The sequence below is a fragment of the Rattus norvegicus genome, chromosome X (genome assembly GCF_021556685.1).
Source record: "Rattus norvegicus strain SHRSP/BbbUtx chromosome X, alternate assembly SHRSP_T2T, whole genome shotgun sequence".
NCBI classification, from domain to species: domain Eukaryota; kingdom Metazoa; phylum Chordata; class Mammalia; order Rodentia; family Muridae; genus Rattus; species Rattus norvegicus.
In genome coordinates this window covers 129,040,533-129,063,091 of record NC_141554.1, presented here as the reverse complement: position 1 = coordinate 129,063,091, position 22,559 = coordinate 129,040,533, and the positions used below count along the sequence as shown (strand labels likewise).

The 22,559-nt window shown below is 38.8% G+C and overlaps 1 protein-coding gene across 11 annotated transcripts in view; it reads right to left on the bottom strand.

Moving 5' to 3' along the window:
• Positions 1–22,559, bottom strand: part of Gria3 (glutamate ionotropic receptor AMPA type subunit 3) — a 263,524-nt gene that overhangs the window by 119,220 nt on the left and 121,745 nt on the right. For all 11 annotated transcript variants that reach the window (XR_015646201.1, XR_015646200.1, XR_015646199.1 and 8 more), the window contains 1 exon segment: positions 13,214–13,401. Coding sequence is in view for 8 of the 11 variants with exons in the window: in XM_087599277.1 (XP_087455403.1) it covers positions 13,214–13,401 (188 nt within the window). In the remaining 3 variants the exon portion in view is untranslated.

The window sequence follows — 22,559 nt, the reverse complement described above, 5'->3', positions numbered from 1 at the left end:
AACTGCTGTGCTATCTCTCCATCCCCCATAGTACATGCTATTAGTAGGATCTTTCTACTACTCTACTCTATGACATCTTGACCAGTCTCATTTTTTCATTTGTTCCTGCTTATTGGCACCCGTTCTGACAATGAAGTGAGCATTGTCATACATAGGCAAATAGAAGTATACTTTCCCTTCCACAAAACCATATGAATTTCACTGGGTTCTTGATTCCCCACTTAGCTCAATCCTGAGGCATCAGGATTCTTGGTTGGCTGAGTCAGGCTGAGTTAATTATGTTTCTTTTGCCTTCCTGTTACAAGCTGTGTGTTCCTTTATTAATGCACTTACCAGGATGGACTGAAATTATCTGTTCACTGGGATGCATCTCTACTTAGAGGGATGAAAGATAGTTGTGGGTTTTTTTCACCCTTTCTATAAACATGTGGCTAGTTCTTTCCCAAGAAGTTTAGAGAGAAGCAATATGAAAAGAAATGTTGTCTTGTTCAAACGATTTCCTTATATTTAAGCAGATCAACTGGACAGCATTGAGAATAGTGGCCTCCTGTTTCCTTCTTTTAGTGCAGTTAAGAAACTAAAGCAATGTATTTGTTCCTCCCACTTCTCAACGCATTCCTATTTGTGGAGAATCTATGAAGAGGATACTTAAGTGATGGTTCCTTACTATCAACTACTGAGCCTGAGCTCCTCTTCATGCAAAATGTCTTGTCCTTCCAAAATGGACACTTACTGCTTTATTTTCAACAGGTTGAGAGTGGAAAACAGTTGAACCCAACTCTCCCTTCTTGGGACAAAGTTGTGAATAACAGTCCTCTCTGAAGAAAGAAAATGCTTGAGGATTCAGGGGTTGGCCTACTGCTACCCCTTATCGATGTGGCTAAAGCAGAACTAATGGCTCCACTGGGAGGTGTACTTTCCTGCCACTACTTGTGGCTCTCTCTGAGCAGCTTGGTGGTGGTTGCCATGGATACTGAGTGGGGAAGGTGGTTAGGTCAGCTTTGGAAGGATTGTGTTGCGCCTGAATGGGTGAGACAGAAATTAAGTTAATGTGTGTGGGGGAAAAAGGACGTGTTTGCTTTGCACGTTTGAGAAAACTGCAGCAAAGCAATCTATTAAGTAACAATTAATTTTATATTGGAGAGGAAAGAGGAGGGAGGAGCAATTTATTGTGTCGCAGGTTCTCAAGTTAAGCACAAACAGTAGTCTGAAATAGATCAAGAGAAGAGCAAAGGACTCTCAGAAGTGTTGACGTGATATCAGTCAAAGGTAAGTCACTTGGGAGTGCTCATTAAGAAGCTTTCTATAAGTGTCTTCATTGACTGTCTAGTCTGTTCCTTCAATATGTCTGGATTTTATCTCTTAGTCTATGACATGGTAGTGGTGAGGTCACACCATATTGTGATTCTTTTCTGTTATTTACCTTTAAAGGGGCAGGTGTCCATTAAGCTCTTATGCAGCTCCCAATGTGCAAGTCACTTACCCACGTCTCCCTTTCCTAGTGTTTAGGGTCTTAGAATTGGCAGGCTTATCGCTACTAATAGGGAACTCTTTTAAAGGTCTCACACTTCTTGGTCCAACCTTCTTAAGGCAAGGTTTCACTATGTATCCCTGGCTAGCCTTGGACTTTCTATGTGGAACAGACATGCCTGGGACTCAGAGCTCCAAGTGTCTGAGTGTTAGGATGAAAGGTCCAACCACTATGTTTAGCCTTCTCAAGTTCTTAAATAACACACGATTTAGGTATAATTACAGCTAAGCCTTCTACAAGAGATTCGACTAAAGACCTTAAAACAATTTCCCTTCACGCCCTTTAGTTTGAACAGTACTTTGTACATTTGACCAGTCCATCTCACTGAGGTAGGCAAGATGGAGTTTGCCTACTGAGGCACAGTCAAATAAAAAAACAGTGAATTAATTGCTGCTGTTTTGGTGTCACTTACAGATCTAAACCTTAATGATGACCATGGTAATGTCCACAACGGTGCCGAAGGCAAACAGGAAAGTTGTTATGTGCTGGGAACACGTCTTGCAGTTTTGACACATGTGCCTCGGAGTGAGGCTGGACTCCTTCAGATGATAGGTACTTCCATCCCTTCTGAGTTCTCAGGCTGCACGATCTCAAGTTTCTTCCCCCATTCATTTACTCCTTGTCATAAAACGAGGCACATGATTCTAATTATAAAGCCTTGTAGTCATAGACTTACCCTCTCTGAGCATCTTGGAACACCCTAGAGAAGCTGTCTGATTCATCCTAAAGTCATGCTGGTAGGGCAAGGAAGGATAGTTTTCTTTTTATATGTTATGGCTGACATCACTAAAGTAACAACAAGATGGGGGGTATATATATATGGGCAGACACGATTTTGATAAAGAACTTAGGTAGAGTTTTAATCTTTGACCTCAAGCAGTATTACTTCAAAGGACAATTAATCCGATACTATTTGTTTTCAGGGTGAAGCAGGGGTTGTATTTGTGCACTGGGGAAGCTATTTGGTAGCTATATGTTTATTAAATGTAGGCTGGCTAGGCATGGCAGTGTCCTTGGGGGGCAGAGGCAGGAAGATCTCTATGAGTTTGAGGCAAGCCTGGTTTACAAAGCTAGTTCCAGACCAGGCAGGGGTACGCAGTAAGACCCTATCTAAAAAAAAAAAAGATTGATAAAAAATATTGGTGTTTGGCTACTTACTGTCTTCTAGTTTAGATCTGCTCCTGGTGACATGATAATAGTTGTCACCGATCTACTTAATCCCTTACCATCGACCATTGCATAGTTCCTTTCAGTTATCAGTTTGTTATGACCTCTGGGTGAAGACACTTTGACCCTGCCATATCTGGACTGAAGCAAAGTTGTCCCAACAGAGAAAATTCATTCAACTCGAAGGGCCAAGTGACCATTTCATGATAATGCTATCATGCTTATTTAGGGTTATTTCCCACTTTCAGTGGCATCAAAGTCAAGATATTTGTAGAGCACTATCATTTGCATTTGCCTTTCATTGTTAGCATGGTGAAGGAGTTGAATCTACACATTTAATTTTAATTTTTTTGTTATTTTCTTTTTTTGGATTTGCTTGGTACCTCTCTGTAGGGGAGCCTTGAGGTCTACATCATTTTAAATATAAAGGTCCTGTGGCAACGTAGGCTTGAACAATAACTAGTTTTTGTGTTGCTCTTGTGAACTGTGGTTCTCCCAGCTTTCTTGAAACAGTTTGTTGTAACATCTGTTAGAATCCTGGAATCATGCAGCTGCATGACAAACTTTCTAATTACTACATTTTTGTTGTTGTTAATCTGAGAAAATTTCCTAATAAAGCCCAATGGTAATTTAAAAAAAAATACTTAGTGTTTATGAGCCAGTAATCGGAATCCACAGGACTCTGTCAAACTCTCAGTGTCTGCAAAGACTTAACTAAGATGTTCGCCGAGGAAGCCACATAAACCGAGACGTGTCTGGGGGCTTTCTTTCTGTGCCAACAGAAAATACATGCATTTTCTGCAGAGGGATAACATAGGTATAGTTGTTAACAGATTTATTCTATTTTTGTTTTAGAATATAGCTATCCTAAATTTCCATTTGATTTGTAACAGGGTTAACTGAAAGCAAAGGTGAAATTTACATCACTCTTATTGTTCTACTTGTATTGGTTCATATGTTTAAGATCTGGTCCTAAGATTCTGATGTTAAGGCAAGGAGTGAGTCTGTCTTGATCCAGTATACTTTTTTTTTTTTTGCTTTCTCCTTGATGTTTCTATATGCAAACACCATGCAAGCAGGAAGGAGGAGAGTAGTTGATGTGAATATAGTGAGGGACTTAACATAAGTTTGTAAGGAGCAAACAAATCTCATTTAATCAGAATCCAACTACCAGAAACCGTTAATTAATAGAAAATTTCCCTAGGCATTTTCTGGAAGGGCTGATGTGATATTTATGTATATACACATGTGATACTAGCTTTGATCAAACATAAACTCCTATTACCAGGGATGTTTGTTGTTCTGTGCTCTAAGGACAGAGGTAAATGATGAACTTCCTAGTGGCGTTGTGGCCTTAAGGGCATATTATCTCATTCTCTTTATCACCCATCTTCCCAAGTCTCAGAAAAGCTCCCTGATGTTCAGGCTTTCAAGAACCTCAGTCAGCAAAAAACATTTAATGATGGTCACTAGCTGGCAGTCTGAGAAACAAGAAGGTCGACACACATCTGAGAGTTGTCATATTCTGCCTTCCAGAATTTTTGTGTTTTCTTATCAGCCTGCTAGATTGTGCATTTCTTTAGCAAGGAAGCCATATTATTTTACACTTACCTTGTATAGAACTAGATAAGATAAAATGAACCTTTCTCTATCTTTCCCTTCCTTTTCTTCCACCCTTTCTCTTTCCTTCCTTCCTTCCTTCCTTCCTTCCTTCTCCTTCCTTTTCTACTTTCTCCCAATCTCCCCTGCCACAGCTCACAGACTCTTTCTTTTGTGTCATTCATTGCAATGCTGAAGATTAACCCAGAGTATCACGTATGTTTTTCCACTGAGACGCACTACCCCTATTTTCCCAATCAATATGTCCCAAATTGAACTCTCTATCTTGTTTATTAAAGCATCAGGAATCATAGTCTCTTGGAACTAGAAGTCTCTTGGAACATTTAACACATTTTGTTTAGGGATTAGGAAATGTTGGTATATTCTGAGGTCCTGTGGCTTGGGGTAAAATCCATGTCTTCTGCCTCAAGCTTATGCATTCTGCTTAAAAAAACTCTTGGATATTTTCCTTCATTTCAAAGAGTCTCAATTCTTGAGAATTTTCAGAAGGAACTCCAAGGTTATTTAATGAAAAGCAATTTGAATTTTTGTTGATTTTTAAAAATATCCTTCTAAGCCGCCTAGGAAATAAGGGAATGACTTTTTAAAAAATGAGAAGAGAAAACTGTTGGTCTAATAGGAACATTTCCTTTTTGAGATCAACATTTTTAAAACCTGAAACAAACGAGATGCTTTTTGTTTCAAAGTAATGATCTCCAATGAGTTTTTTCTTTTTCCAGAGGGGATTTGCTTCTAAATATTTACCCAACTGGGAAGTCTACTGGGAAGTATGACCAGATAATCAAGCCATCTTTTTTAATAAGCCAAAGCTAAAGTCCCTCAACGTAGAATAGTGCTGCCTGTCACCAACTCCCAGGACAAACATCTTTACATGTTAGGGAACAAGTTTATTTCTAATTGCATTCCTATTTATTTTTCAAGGACCCCCTTGGTTACCCACAAATCTTAGTGTGTGCTTTGACTTGGCCTGCCCAGTTTGGTTCTGGTGTCTGTCTCCCCTTTACCTTGTCCCTGATGCACAGCGTGGCACTCATCTTTCAAATGCTCTTAAGACCACAAGGAAAGAAAAGATCGCTGTGTTTCAGAGTTCGTAGTACAAGGAGTCACTAAAGCTTGATGCTTAAGGCAACAGATCTTCCCATTCGGGTCTGGTGGGAAAGTGGAAGAATGGATACCCATGGCCCTTGCAGTACTGCTGCTCAAGTGTAAGCACCCACCTGAAATCTATCTGCTGTAAATATTTACACTTCTAGTTCATGCTTGATTTTCTAGATGCTAAGGTGGGGGTGAAGTAGGGTGGGGGTGGGGCATTGTGGATCAGATATTGCCAGAAGACTATGGTAAGACAATGGAGGTCACAATTCTTTAGCTAGTCTTTAGCTATGCTAGATTTATACACAGATAGCTTGGGGGAAGTCCTTTTCGCAATATATGCCTTTGTCAGGTCTCATTTCAAAGCTGGGTTATTTTGGTACTGTAAGTAAATGAACCTGTTTGTTCCAAAGGAGCACTTCATGAAAGCGTCAATTTGAGGGTGCATTTTCAATTCTCTGTGTTAATGGGATACGACTCCTCATCAAGTGGAGAAAATATCTGTGAAATGCCTGTTGTGTAAACAAAGTCACTTCAGGCCTCATCAGGATGCTTATCTTATAACTTTTGGTTGAATAAACTCCAACTGAAAAATTCAGTCAGATGCAGGGCCAATTAGTGCTGTGATTAATAGCATCTGTAGCCATAGTCCCTGGGTTCAAATTCTAGCTTCTGTAACTATTAGCTATATTACTTCTAGGTTACCTTTCTCCCATGTGTGTCTCATATATATGTATATGCATATATATATGTGTGTGTATATACATATATGCATTTGCAAAAGAGAGAGAGATGGCTATAAGCACTTAGAACGTATTTGTTTTTAAATACTAAATTGGTATATATGGCTCAAGACTTTTGCTTTTATTTATTTTACGTGATGCTAAAAATCGAGTTGCTTTTCAAACAGTACTTGAGTTGATTGATCCACATGTGTGACCTAAGGTTACAGTAAAGAGTAAAGCAGAGAGGTGTTTGAATATGATGAATTCAATGAGATCCAAACACAACATGACCTCAAATGGAAGATGCCTTGAAAAATCCACAAGGACACCGTTGTTGAGCACCGATCCTTAAATAGCTTATTTTCCTGAGCAAAGGAAATAATCACTTGTGCAAATAGCTGTGGGTCCCTGAGTCTGAGTGACTACTAGGTGCTCTGTGCTCTTCACATGTTACCTGAGGTGATCCTCAGCGAACACTGAAGGATGGTAGTGAGATACCTGTGAAATTGTCTTAAATAAAGAGCTATTTTCCTCAATATCACCCAATAGAGTAGTGAGAGAGCTAGGATTTGAACTCATATTTCTATGTTTCTCAAGCTTACGTTTATTCAACTGAACCACACACAAAACTATTCTAAGAGTAGAGCTAACTCAGATGGTCTTATGTGGTAGGAAGTCAACTTACTGTTCTGCCAGGAGCATTGAGAGGAAAGGCTAGGGGTTGATCTGCTTCTGGACTGTTTTCCTAAAGGGCTCTGTTAGATCATCCATGAAGAGGTAACTTGGCATGACAAAGTATCAAGAGAAAATTCATACAGTCTATCATTTTGCTGGGTAAAACACTGAAACATATTGCTTTGGATCCCATTTAATTCATGGTATATAACTCAGGCACATAATATACTAACAATAATGTTTAGAAAAAGAGAAAACATGGTAAAGAACAAGTGGAGAACTTGTACATTTTTAAGGGGATAACTTTCTGGATAGATGATAGACAGAGAAGTTAAGAATTGCAGTTAGCCCTCTGTAACTTTTGGTTCTGTACCTATGAATTCACCCAACATGGGATCAAAAATACTGTTAAAAGCCCACATTTTTACTAAATGCACATAGAGCTTCTGCTTGTCATTATCCCCTGAGTAACATAAAAATACACCTAGCATTTATATTCTATCCATTATTATCAATAGTCTAGATAAACTATACAGGTGGTTATGAATAGGTTACATACAAATGTGATGTCACTTTCTGAAAGGGCCTTCTGTGGAGTTTTGTACCTGTGGTGAGTCCTAGAACCACAGATACCCAGGAATAGTTTACTTTCTCTTTCTCTTCATTAAGGATCTTTATTTGCTAGCACATGGTGTAAACTTGAAATTTTGTGAATTTTTGAAAAACAATATTGAAAAATTTGTTAATATTAACTTTTTCCTAATTCAACAGAGTCTTGCCTTCATTCCGTGTGATGTGGGGAGATTGTCCTTTCCTCTACTTTCCTCTTTTCTTTGTAATGAGTCCTTCCTAGCATGAACTGTCTCTCTGGTCCAGTTAAGATCATTTGTTCCAGTGCTGTCCTTAGGCATGCAGAACAGTTGGTCAGTGCCCTCTTTATGACAACTCTTTATACTTGAGCATGGTGATTAAACTGCCTCTTGGCTCTACTTTCACCACGATAAACAACCTTAACTCATTTAGCCTTTCCTCACAGGCCCTGTTTCCTAATGCTTTAATCATTTTCTTTCCATTCTTCTTTGGATCATCTCTAATTGCTTTGCCATCAGTTTTTAAGATACAATCTGATGAACTGACCACGTTTGGGTTTGATGAGTTATTTAATGAGTAATGTAGAAATTAAAGGAGACGGTGCAGTTTAAAGCAAAACCACTGGACTAGGGTTTTCACCACTTCGGTTTCACACTTCCTCTGTCACGTGCTGATATTGAACTGGAAGTAAAATTATGAAAAGTCATCTAGAAGTCTTCGATCTTCAATGTATCATCTATACATTTGGAATAAACACATCTTCCCTGCAGGCAGGCATCCTCGTGTGAAGCTCAGATGAGATCATTTGTTTGGCAGTGCTGTTTTGGACATCAAAATGGGATAGCAGCACTACAGACCAGGGTCCTTTCCAAATGATTTGTACTTATTAACTCATCTAGGTAAAGGCTTCATTTATGGTTTCTTTTGAGAAAATGGAAATACAGGGAGGCACATAAAGTACCCCTTGTCAAAAAGTGACAGAATCCATTCAGTCTGGATTCCTGGGACACGGGAACTAGATAGATTACCTTGAGAGTGAGCTTTAGGTTCAGGGAAAGAACCTACATTGCTAAATAAAGTGGAGAATGATGGAGGATGATACAAGATATCAACTTTGGGCCTCTACATACATGCACACAATGTACAGGCACAAACATGTGTGTACACTCACATGATGTCACACACATATACATGATTATGCATACACAGATGTAATAGCAAATAATGAAGAAGAAGGCCATGAGTGTGAAGAGTGGGAAGGATATATGGGAGAGCTTGGAAGTAGGAAAGGGAAGGGAGAATTATTGTATGTTATAATTGCAAAATAAGATAAAAAGAAAGAACTATTGAAATTGGAAAAAATAAAACAAATAGTGCTCTAAATCTTGGGCTTAGGAACTGCAGTTTGTAAATATTCTCTGAACTCTAAGAAGTTATCATGGTCTCATTTGACTCCTCTATCAATTTCTGTGGTAATCCTCATACTTGTAAATGTAACTATCATATGTTCCTTATACATTAAATATTACACAGAGATACTAAAGGAAGATCAAGATCTAATTGATTTTTCTTCTCTGGTAATATATGAAGGCCTTGAAGAGTTAATAAAGAGCTTTGGGGAGCCAGAGTAATGGCTTAGCAGTTAAGAGCACTGACTGTTCATTCAGAGGATCTGGGTTTAATACAAAGCATCCACATGGCAGCTCACTACTATGTGTACCAGTTGCAATGGCTCCTCCATCCTCACACATACAGACATACATGCAGGCAAAACACAAATGCACATAAAATAAAAATGAATTAAAAAAGAACTTTGGAAGAAATGGTAGAAGACTTTCTACTAATCATATAGCTGCTTGAATATTCACAGGAAAATAAGGATGTATATAATACAGTGTGGACATTGTGTTATATAAAACTTTATTGAAAATCTGCTTATATTTGAGCAATTGTACTACACTACCATATAGTCATTAATACCTGGTGGACATACACTACATTAAAAACTTTATGCTTAAATCTAGTCTATTGACAATGGTATTAACAATAGTGTTATAATGCTATCAGAGGCTGTTTTGTCTCACATAGTGAATGAAACATGATTTTGTAATATTATAGAAGGTTTACTAGGAAAAAACCCTAAATAATATTGAAGACAAACAATGAGGCTGTTTTTTAGTATTTTAGTGAGCATTAAGAGCTTAAGTTCCTGAATAGAACACCAATGGCTTTTGCTCTAATATCAAGAATTGACAAATCGGACTTCATAAAATTGCAAAGCTTTTGTAAGGCAAAGGACACTGTCATTAGGACAAAACGGGCAACCAACAGATTGGGAAAAGATCTTTACCAATCCTATATCTGATAGAGGTACAAGTAACTCAAGCAGTCAGACTCCAGAGAGACAAATAACCCCATTAAAAATGGAGTACAAACAATGCCAAGCAACCAGAGCTTCCAGGGACTAAGCCACTACCTAAAGACTATACATGGACTGACCCTGGACTCTGACCTCATAGGTAGCAATGCATATCCTAGTAAGAGCACCTGTGGAAGGGGAAGCCGTGGGTCCTGCTAAGACTGAACCCCCAGTGAACTAGTCTATGGGGGGAGGGCGGCAATGGGGGGAGGGTTGGGAGGGGAACACCCATAAGGAAGGGGAGGGGGGAGGGGGATGTTTGCCCGGAAACCGGGAAAGGGAATAACACTTGAAATGTATATAAGAAATACTCAAGTTAATAAAAAAAATGGAGTACAGAGCTAAACAAAGAATTCTCAATTGAGGAGTATCGAATGGCCAAGAAGTACCTAAAGAAATGTTCCTTATCTTTGGTTATCAGGGAAATGCAAATCAAAACAATCCTGAGGTTCTACCTCACATCAGTTACAATGGCTAAGATTAAAAAAAAAAAAAAACTCAGGTGACAGCAGATGCTGGAGAGGATGTGGAGAAAGAGGAACACTCCTCCATTGTTGGTGGGATTGCAGACTGGTACAACCATTCTGGAAATCAGTCTGGAGGTTCCTCAGAAAATTGGACATTGAACTGCCTGAGGATCCAGCTATACCTCTCTTGAGCATATACCCAAAAGATGCCTCAACATATAAAAGAGACACGTGCTCCACTATGTTCATAGCAGCCTTATTTATAATAGCCAGAAGCTGGAAAGAACCCATAGCCCTTCAACAGAGGAATGGATACAGAAAATGGGGTACATCTGAGGGATATTTTCAAAGTACACCTAGAATAAAGGAAGATAGAGACATAAGACATAAAACAAAGCAAAACCAACCAACCAACCAGAAATGTTGAATTTTGGGAAATAGTCTGATTTTCTTCCTGTGATACTGATTTTTCTCTCTAAAATTTTATGCCTTTTGGAGGGATTGTATTCATCTTGTGTAGTAAAGGAAAACATTATTTCATCATGTAGATGAGGAAGCTGGGGTATAGAAAGTTAAGTGCCCAAGGTTTCAGAGTTATATAGAAGTCAAAGCATTACCCACCACGTTTTCCATTACATGGAACTGAAAAAACCCCCCAGTCCAGTCTAAATTCCTGCAAATCCCCAGACCTTTAAGAGAATATTGGATATTTGAGAAGCCAACGTCCCTAATGAAAAAGAAGGAAAACAAAAGTGTGACAAGAGAGATGTTCTTCTGTTTGGGGCTACTAAGTAGGTCACCCACTAAAAGGCTATTTTGGTCTAAACATTTTGGAGGGCATGTAGTACATAGGGCAGCGTCACTGACCTGATTCTTCATTTTTAAGATCTGAGAAAAATCAAAGGACCGTTTTTCAGTGAGGGAGAGCATGGATCATTCGTGTTGCTCAGGTGAATGTTAGTTGAGGAACTAACCAGGCTTGCGCTCTAGATTTTCTATAAGCCAGCATCCATTAAAAGCAGTGCTGAGCTCACAAAGGGAGGAGCTTTGTATTTTTAGCCTGTAGCACCTGAAGTTTCTGGCCCCCACACTCTCTCCCTCTCATTCTTCTCTTGTTTTTTGTTTTGTTTTCTTTTTGTCTTCCCTTCTTACAGGGATAGATCTGACAAATTTTTAATATTTCATTTCCTATAAAAGACTTCTCACAAAAAAAAAAGACCTCTCACAGGAAATGGCTGCTGGCCATGATTTTGTTCTTTGCTCTTATGGCTCCTAGGTACATTGGGGTTGAATTTCCCTTATGGTTTCCTTCATAGTAGAGACAGGGACTTGGTTATTAAGTGGCAAAATGAGACTTCTAAGAAATCAGTGAATTTTCATGTTTCAGTTTGGCTCTCTATCCCAAGCATAGTGTCCATCTAGCTTAGGATCAGCATTCCTAGTAATTTTATTCTAAAATTTACAGATGCATGCTTGATAATGAGACAGTGTGGCACATTGGATTATATTTTCCTCTTTCTCATGTTCCTTCTTTGAAAAATCTGTTTACACTTTGTAAAACATTTTTTTTTGTAAAACATTTTTAATCCTTGAGAATTACACATAACATATTCTGACCCCCACTCTTTTCCCTTTCCTCAGCTCTTCCCAGATGCTCTCCCTATCCACGGAAAACAAAACAAAACAATCAACCGAAGGGAAAAACCAGCAATACCCATGGAATCCAATTTGTATTGACCAACTATTCCTGGGTGTAGGTCCTGCCCTGCAGTGTGTTTGATACACAGTGTCACTCCACTGAAGAAAATTGACTTCCCCTCCCAGCCGGTATCTATTGCAAAGAGCTTCTTGGTTGGGGGTGGAATTTTTGTGTCCACTTCCCCTTCTGAGTGCTGGGATTTTGTCTGGCTCCACTGTGCACGTCTTATGTAATTTTGGCCTGCTTTTTTTTTTAATGTTCACACCTTTAAAACCAAAACCATTTTAATATATCACCTTATTTTTTAAATATACAGTATAAAAGGATGGTATAACATCCAAAAAAAAAAAAAAAGAGAACAAGAAAGGGCAAATTTAAGGAGAAACGGAAGGACTGGATACAGGTGATGTTTATGAGCTATGAAAGAGGACATAAAGCTAATTGTTTTTCTAATTCTAATTCTGCCATTGAATCTTTTTAATTTTGGTGATGGATAAATGTATAAAATGTTTGATAGCAAAGCGTAAATTTTAATGTAAAGCTTTATAGTTTCTGTTCTAAATGCCAATTCTACCGTTGAAGTTCATCGAACTATATAGACTTTGGGGCTGGCTAAGTTTGGTGTAGAATATTTTTATTTCCAAAGTCTTTTTATAATAAAGTTTATGAAACTAAAGGTGTCTTACACTACTCTCTCCTCTCTACTACCCCAGAAGGATAATTTAGAATGATATAGACAATTTGAACTTGGTAAGTAGTATCCACCCATATTCGTCAACTGTAGCCAGTGCTCCCTAGAAGGGTCTGGGGCAGCACATATTCCAGTAATGAGAAACAAAATCCTACCTGTCAGCCCTGCCTAATCTATTGTCTGCTCCCTATTGGGCTGGAAGACAGAGGGAAGGATAGGGATTACTTTGACATAACCAGCTATCTATTAAACAGAGGAGTGGAGCGGTGGATTTATCTGATATGTAGCATTAAATTGCAGAGACATTCAAATTAATCATGGGATGCAATTTTTTTTTATCAGCTTAGAATTTTCTTTTCTTTTCATTCCCTTTTTTCCCCCCTGCAGCCACTAGGGAGGAAAAAGGGATTAGAGAGGCTATAAAAACTGTTGGCATGCTTATTCTGTTGGCTACTTAATTTATTAACAGATATGGGAACTGCTTCAGGATAATGATTTAACACGCAGGCTGGGAGAGGGCTAAGTCTCAGACATACCTGTTCCAAAATTGTGTTAATCCTTTCGACTTCACAGTCAATCAAGTATCGTTTTTCCTGCCTTCTGTCCATTTCTTCAATGATGCGTCTGAATTCCTGGACGTCCTTTATGTTTCCCACAGACCTTGCTGTCACTTGCCAGTTGTTTTGCACTGCTGCCTCCATAATTGCTTGTAGGACAGAAAACCCTGAAGAAAGGAAAAAGAGCTATACTCATTTTTTTCTTGGAAAAATGTTTGTGTAGGTGTTAAAGATCCCACTGAGTTTCTATTCACAGCCCATTGGGTCTCTTCAAACTTTCTCCACTGGAGAGACCAGGGGACCCTGACAGCTTCAACCTCAACTCTCCAGATGCTTGGCACCTCCATCTTGCTGTTTTGTTTTAAAGGAAAGAAGATTCTACCATTTGTGAGCACCACAGGGGTAGGTGTTTATCAAGTCCCTTTTGTTTTGACACGCGTTATCAAAATATCTATGGAACAAATGCCAAGAACCTCTTAGGTCTGGCTCTAATTTTCTCTGTTGCAGTTGAAGCTCATTTCTTTCATCTTTCACGTAATTCTTCAGAATTACAGGTTAAAAGAAACCACAACAAAACATTATAAATAACTACTAGCGCAAGGGCCTCATTAAAACATGCCGAATCACACAGGGATGCAACTGTGGAACAAGATAAATTGTGTCTCCAGATAAAGTCGCTATGATTTTGTGAAAGACAGTCTCCAATATAATATAGACTATTACGTTTTTGGTTACATAAGGATTCTATCAAATATTCAATAGAATTATTTTTTTGTGAAGTATTTCCCTTTCCCAATCAAATTTACCAGGAGTTCCTGGTTCTGCATTAGCTAATTATTATTGGACAAACATTGCAACTAACTTCCTGGACCTCTGTTCAAAGAAAAGAAAGAGCTACTTGGAGTTATAGACAACTCATGCTTCTTTTTTTTTTTCTTTTTCTCTGAGCTGGGGACCGAACCCAGGGCCTTGTGCTTCCTAGGCAAGCGCTCTACCGCTGAGCTAAATCCCCAACCCCTAACTCATGCTTCTAATGTCAGAATTTGGGAGGCTGATGTAGGATTGCCAAAAGTCCAAGACCACTCTGAGGTAGACAATGAGATTCTATCTTGAAAATCCAAAATCAGCCAGACAGTGATAAAAGCAAACCTTTAATTCCAGCACTTGGGAAGCAGAATAAGGTGGATGGATCTCTGTGAGTTTAAGGCCAGCAGTGAGTTCTAGGACAACCAGTGTTAAAAAGAGAAACCTTGTCTCGAAACAAAGCAAAACAAAAAACCCACCCAACCCAACCAAATACCAACAAAACTCCTAAACCAAACCAAACAGAAATATAAGCAAGCAAACAAGCAAATCCCCAAGTCCAAAGTCCAAAGCACAATGGCACAAACATTTCTTTTTGCACATCTTCTTTTAGAGTAGTCACTTCTCTAAAAATATATTGTATCTCCACTTGTGTTTCCTGTATGAATTTATCATCTGAGTATAATCTCATCAAGAATAGACAGCTTTATTGGGATATTATTAAAACAATCTCCCTACTATCAATAGGAGTGAGTGATAGACATGATTTGCAAATCCCAATTATCTGTGACATAATAGTTCAATGACCACGGAAGCAGAGGATGGAGGAGGTGGTGATGGCCTTTGAGCACACTCCTTGTTCTCTGTCTACTGTGGTGTAAAGCAGGCTGTGGATCAGACTCATTCTCACTGTACCATAGAAAATGGTATTGGCGTTTGGAGACCGTGCTTCAGGGAGATGGCAGTAGTGACTCAGGCAGTCATTATAACTCCTTTGTGTGCTGGGTGTGTGCAGGAAGAAGATCACAAAGGAGACCCAAGCACTTGGTAATTTCCAAATGAGCGATTTCAGCACAGGAGCTCAAAATTACAGATCGGAGCAAATTACCGGTGCTTTAAATGTTAATTCTTACTCTTATAAAAACCAACCACGCATATTTATTTCTCAGATTTACATTTTCATGTGGGTTTTAGATGTACTCTCTGCTTCCGTGGGAGTTGAGGGCACATAGTGGGCCAAGGCATGGGATTAAGAAATAACCATAGGAAGAAAGAGATTAAAGCATATGGAAATCTTTCTTAAGCAGTGTATAATAAGGCCTCATTATTTTGAATGCCACTAATTAAGAATTTATGGAAATTCAGTAAGGACTGTGCTGAATTTCATTTCTGGACAATTTATGAAGGAAATATTGGCTTAATAATGACAGTAAAGAAATTGCATAGGGATTCTTTGATTATATTTAAAGTACACTTTCTTTTTTAAAAAGGGCTCTTTAACAAAACACAAGTATTCACATGTTTAGTAAAAAATCCAAATTCTTGTCTCCTCTGTTTAATGGACCTTGTCCAAACTTTAAGATGGCAGGGAGGAAGAATAATCTCTTTTTCATGTGACAATCTTCCACGTTTTGAGGGCTGTTAACATGTCTCACTTTAATCTTGTCTTCTCCAGGTTAAAGATGTCCCAATCCTCAACAATTCCTTTTATGTGATGATAACTATTTTCCTTTCAGTTCTACTCTTTTTTTAAATGGATAATTTTCAATGTTTCTAAGTATATGTTAATTTTTCATAATAACGGGTTTCATGATGACATGTTTGTACATGAATACAAAGCATTTTTATTATATTCATCTCTCATTATCCTGTTTTATGCCCCTCCTATCCCCACTATCTCCTTCTTATGTAGTTGCTCTTCTGTGTTCATATTTTTTTTTAAATAAATGTGAGCTTTATTAGGACCGCTTACGGGAACATGGGTAAGGGGTTATTTATAAGAGCATAGTCTTCTTAGTAGTGGCTATGTTACTGAAGAAAATGTCTCTCCCATGTTCAGCAATGATTAATTGACTGGAGATATTCAGGGAAGGGTGTAGCTTCACAAGTCTTTCCACACTGGATGCTATTATATGCCTCTAAGCCCTTAGGGAGAGGTGGACCTTCATGGACATTTCTCTACTCCTGACAAGATGTTGACTTGTCAGTATTTTATTGGTCTTGATATTTCAGATATTATCTGAACAGTAAGTATAAATGACGATAGGATTACTGCTCATTGTGATGTAAGTTTTTTAGCAGCATAGAGTTTCTGGGGTGAGGGGAATCCAGGGCCATGGTAATGCTAAGCTATCACCATATCACTGAGATATACCCCAGTCTGGATTGATTATGTACTTAAATAGCCAAACTCCATTAATTTATATCAAGGTTGGATTCAGCAGGAACGCATTAGTTCTGAGAAAGCTTTCACATTTCTCTGTGTACATGTTAACGTTCATTGCATTCTAGCTTGCTTTAGTCTTCCTTTCTTTAATCCTGCTTCCTCATCTGGTCCTTACTTATCATTGTTTTTGTGTTCTTTCAAAGCTGAATGATGGTACCATCTACTCACTTAATACTTCGTTATTTATTTAGTGTAACTGCACATCTCTCCCTTTACCAAGCATATCCTGCTACTTGTAGACATTTCTGGGTGTTTCTCTTCTTTCTGTAAAGTTTCCTTTAATGACTTCTCATTAATTTCTGCAGATATGCCTTATTATGTATTCAAGATAAATCTATCAAAAGCAGTGAAAAGGCATTTTGAATAACCATATCACAGATATTTTAAAGATGCAAAATAGAATATATTAAGTATATTATAGTGAACACACATACCCACAGTCATACATGGACACACACACACACACACACACACACACACACACACACACACACAGAGGATGCTATGCTAAAGTTTAGATGTCAACATTGTGTATACACTAACAAGGGAATACTTCCACTAAAGAATGGAAAAAAACTAACAAATTAGTATTTATAATACAGCTTTATTATTATTATATTGTATTTTATTTTATTTTTGCTAAAGAATCCCATGCTTGTATATGCTGGGGGAAAATCTGTAAGAACTATTAGTGTTTTCTCAGAGACAGAATATTTTGAAGACCTACCACATTCACTGTCACTTGGTTATATAATGTTTGGTTCTTTAACAAGAGACAGGTATTATTCTATGCAAGAATAAAACTGATAAGACTTTAAAAGTCCGGCTCATGGTGTCCTCTCAGAGTGTAAGCTGCTAGAATATTCAGATGACAGAGCAACACTCCGGCATGAGCTTCCTCCTAACAAGCAACGATTTTCATAGATCTTTTTATACTTCTGTTCTTTGAACCATGGGAATGTGTTACCTAATCAAAAACTCCGCAGAAGCAGAACACTGATTTTTGATGAGTATGTTGGCTAGGAGCCTTTCTTACTTTTTTTTTTTTTTTGAGCAAGTCACAACTGTGGCTGAGCACGACACTGTTCTTTTCCATGCAGTTTCTCAGTGTCTGCTTGAGCATGGGGCTCTTGCAATCTAGAACTCTAGGAGAATGGTCAACTCAGTTCAGTACGTGTCACTGAGCAATCCGAGCTGAGCTTTTTTATTTGTTTTCATATCCAATTTATCATAGTTTCACTGACTCTGTTTCAGCTGACCAAAGCATAAATAGAAGCTTGAGTGAGAAAGAAAGAAAAATGTTTGACTTGGCAGAGCAAAACCAGGTGCTAGTGTTTGTAGGAGGTGAGCTTTGCAACAAAGTCCTGGCTTTGTAAAAATAAAGCCTGCTGTTTTAGCAGCTTCAGGATTGTCATCTGCCCTGCGTGAGTTTTCACATGCCCAGCTTTGTAAGTCTCAAAGCTACTTTGATTTGAGTAGCAAATGATCTCATCTGGATTCCAAACCACCAATGCTGCTCCTGCCCTTAACTCCTCCTCATTTTAAATGGTGGGAGTTAGCGTACAGATAACCGGCTGATTGAGAGCTTACCCTCTGCATTTTGACGAAAGTAACATGGGAGGATGGCAGTAAAGGAGAGACAGGGCAATTAGACATGAAGAATTGGATCATAGTCAGGACCAGTTGAATTCTGGTGCACTGCTTATTGAGCATCTCCTTCGGCAAACAAGCAAACCATTTTGGTTAAAGGCTGTGCAGGGATGCTGCTCTGTGCAACTAGATCACCTTTTGGTACCAAAGAGCTTACTTCTTCTGCTGATGGGAAAGTTGTTGGTGGAAGAGAGATACCTGACTTAACATTGTGCCTCCTTCCCGGGACATTCTGCAGCCAATGACTGGTAGCAGCAAAGCATAAAGGCATCATCATTCAAAACTTCCAGTGGGTTAACTAATGGGCAACCACAGTTTCAGAGCTCTAATGCTCGGCATGGGTGTACCACAGCTTCTCTCTACTTAGCCAGCTCCACACTTCTCTGCACAAATGCTGCCAATGAATAGACTCACCAAGAGCCTTTTGGCATACGAATTGACATTTCAACATCTGTTCTTAGGAGTACTCAACCCACAGCCATTAGTTTGACCTTACCAAAGGGATGAGAGCAGATACAAAAAGCTCTCAAACCTATATTGTCAAAATCATATTCCCAGGGAAAGAAGGCCAGGATTCTTTTTCCCCCCACTGTTTAAACAAAATGTAAAAATACTTCACACTGAACAAATTTGGTATTTTCTCTGAAAAAAGAAAATGAAACCAAACAAACAGAAAAACAGTCAACAGGATTTTGGCATACAGAAAATGGCAATGAAGACATCCAAGAAAATATACTGAAGATGAACTTCTGTCTGCTTGTCTCTTCCAATAGGGGCTACCAGCGCCTGTTCTTATTTCGAACTTGCACTCAGAGTCACACTCTAGGTACTTCTGACATGGTCTCTAACAGTGTCCCAGATGACAGAGGTCTAGTATTTATGAACAGTCTTTACAGAAGTGTTGGTTGTATTTATAAACATTTGTTCCTGGTAAGGTTTCTTAGAGAGTTTGGGACAAAAAATTTCAAAAGCATCTAATGGCTACCTCTTGCTTTTTTTTTTTTTTTTTGACTTTCCCCTTTTGACTCCTAGAATCTCATTTACCATATGCTAACTTTGAACTTACTATGTAGCCAAGGCCGACCTTGAAATCAACAAATACTAAGAGTAAGAGTACAGGCATAGATGGTCATAGCTGGCAACATTTCTGGCTCTTTTTCTGTTCCTTCCTTCTTTCCATTTTAAGATTCGAGTTCATTCCTTGAATATGATTTCTTTTTTATATTTCTAATAATGTTAACCTCTTTATTGCATTTTATAACATATGCAATGTCTAGTTTAACTTAGCTTATTGTACTTTTAATGTTGCTTCTAATACATTTTGATGAGTATGTGTCTTGCATTTTTATGAAATTGGTATTCGTGTTCACTCAGATGAAACTAGCCAAATGAAAATTGCTCTTCTAGTCTTATGTTTGTGGTTGCCTGGGCTGCAAACTCCAACCTTATACAACCTCATACTCTCTATTTCTTAAACGTCTTTGATCTGCGTGGACTTTGAAATAAATTTATCTTAAATGCTGTGGCAAAATAAGGACACGGGCAAGCTTGATATAGAATATGAAGGTGATTTCAGAAGCAGAGGTGAAAAGGGAAAACAGAGAGGCAGAGTCAGGAGATGATGACGAGCCCAATCACTCATTTTGTGTTGCAGCTTGCCATGTCTAGGTGGCCAGATGTATAAAAATCTAACCTCGGAGCCAATAACTCAGAGTATGACTATTCATCACACAATGTACTCCCTTAAAAATAACCCATAGCACATTTGGACCCACGCTTGGTTATTCTGTTGGTGCTAGTATTTGCTTTAGCTTCATTTAAACAGTTTGGTCTCATAAAAAGCAATATAGTGAGTGTCTAAACTTAGGTTGTTAATACAGAAAATGTTCAGTATGTGAAAAGCCTTTGATAGGAAGATCAAAAACCCCTCTCTGTTTGCATATGAATGCCAGTCTGTGAATTTTATGGAACATGATAAAAACAAACATTCATTCACACCCAACCCAATTTACCCATGGCAAATTAAGATTTCCCTGGAGCCTTTCCTCTTCATAACTGTGTTTGTTTAAGTCACTCTTTAATTAAGAACTGACCCTCTTCAAATCCTCTCTTCACTATAGCTGCATTATTAGGATGGCCTTTGGCTAATTTGTAGAATCAATGCATGTAAGGTGCTCTCTGGCTTTGTGTCCTTTACCTCGTCCTTCAATATATTTCTTTCAACTCAGAGCATGCTCTTTACTTGTTCTAGACAAGTGCAATAGTTTGACTCGGGACTCCCCTCCATGGAGAATTTATATTTTATAAACTTGGAATTAAAAGTCTTAAGGAATCACGTTTTAATTGAGAATTTATAGACAACATTAATTGGTAGGGTATTGTTTGGCAACGTCAGGTATTCCAGTTACCTGAATATCTCACTAAGGGAGGCAACTGCTACTTGTCAAGTTTAAGGGGGGCTCTGAGGTTGGCAGTTCAAATAATCCTGCATTTGCCGTTTTTCTTGTTCATTCCGTTCTTTATCACGAACCTTGTCTCCATGCTGGTGAATTATGTAGTTTACTTTCCTCACCCTATGCTGAGAAAATGTGCCCAAAGTGATATGTCAGTTTCACCGAGGGAATGTACACTTGCTTCGCATTATCAGCTGCAAGGGAATTTAGAAGACCATCTGGAGTAGATGTGTTCAACGTCTGGGAAAATCAGAATAGGCAAGCCTCTGATTGTCAGCCAGCCACTCTAGGTCCGAAATAAAACTATAACAGCAACTGGGCTTTGGGTTAAAAGGAGCTCCTACATTGCTATGTATAATTCTTTTATATTTATGTATGCTACTTAGATAATTGTTCTGGGATGGCTTGCAATGCAAATTCACCAAGGGCAAGAGTCAACTACAAGCTGTACTGTGGACTGTTGAGTATTTAATAGATGTCGTCAAAGTTTGAATGTGCAACGCTCCCCACAGATTCTTGTGTTTGGAACACTTTGGTCTCCAGCTGGCAGTGCTGTTTTGAGAGGTTCTCTAGCCTTTAGGAGATGGAGACTAGCTAGAGACAGAGCGCTTGGAAGAACCCTTGTTCCTGTTTTGTTATCTGCTCTGATGAGAACAAGCAGACTCGCACTCTTGTGCTATGGTTTCTTCAGTATGCTGGATTGTGCCCATAAGCCACAAAACAACACAAAACCTTTTCCCCTTAAGCCGCTTTTGGACAGGGATTTGCTTATAGTAATGAGAAAAGTAACCAATGTAGATAGCATTCAATAAATGGCCCAGATCAGTAATACTTTCTTGCTTGGTTTCTTAGCCATGATATTTCTACCTTTGAGTCTGTGATCAAGTAGTCTCTTTTACAAGAAACTGTACTAACATTTCATGGGTACCTGCAGAGGGGGACTGCCATAGAACCCAGTCAGGAAATGTGCTTGACTTGGCAGTTGAAGTTAGATTATAGTGGAGGAAAAGTCATATGTGTATATATATATATTAATTCACAGGCACTAGGCACACATATGGTGCACATACATACTTGCATGCAAAACACACATATGCAAAAATGAATCTTAAATATAGAAAATTAAAAATACCCTAGGAGTAAAGATAGAATTTTATTTATCCCAATACCTAAAGAAAATATTTCATACAAGCAAAATTTAAACATGGCTTTTGACCACAACCCTTTAGAGATGATGGTCAATCTAAAATAGTCTACAAGATGGATGTGAGAGCCCAGAAAAACTGTCTCAAGCAGATTATTTTCCTTGATAAATATTATAACCCTACTCTTTTTTTTTATTAACTTGAGTATTTCTTATTTACATTTCGAGTGTTGTTCCCTTTCCCGGTTTCCGGGCCAACATCCCCCTAACCCCTCTCCCTCCTCTTATTTATGGGTGTTCCCCTCCCCATCCTTCCCCCATTGCCACCCTCCCCCCAACAATCACGTTCACTGGGGGTTCAGTCTTAGCAGGACCAAGGGCTTCCCCTTCCACTGGTGCTCTTACTAGGATATTCATTGCTACCTATGAGGTCAGAGTCCAGGGTCAGTCCATGTATAGTCCTTAGGTAGTGGCTTAGTCCCTGGAAGCTCTGGTTGCTTGGCGTTGTTGTTCATATGGGGTCTCAAGCCCCTTTAAGCTCTTCTAGTTCTTTCTCTAATTCCTTCAACGGTTGTCACGTTCTCAGTTCAGTGGTTTGCTGCTGGCATTCGCCTCTGTATTTGCTGTATTCTGGCTGTGTCTCTCAGGAGAGATACATCCGGCTCCTATCGGCCTGCACTTCTTTGCTTCATCCATCTTGTCTAATTGGGTGGCTGTATATGTATGGGCCACATGTGGGGCAGGCTCTGAATGGGTGTTCCTTCAGTCTCTGTTTTAATCTTTGCCTCTCTATTCTCTGCCAAGGGTATTCTTGTTCTCCTTTTAAAG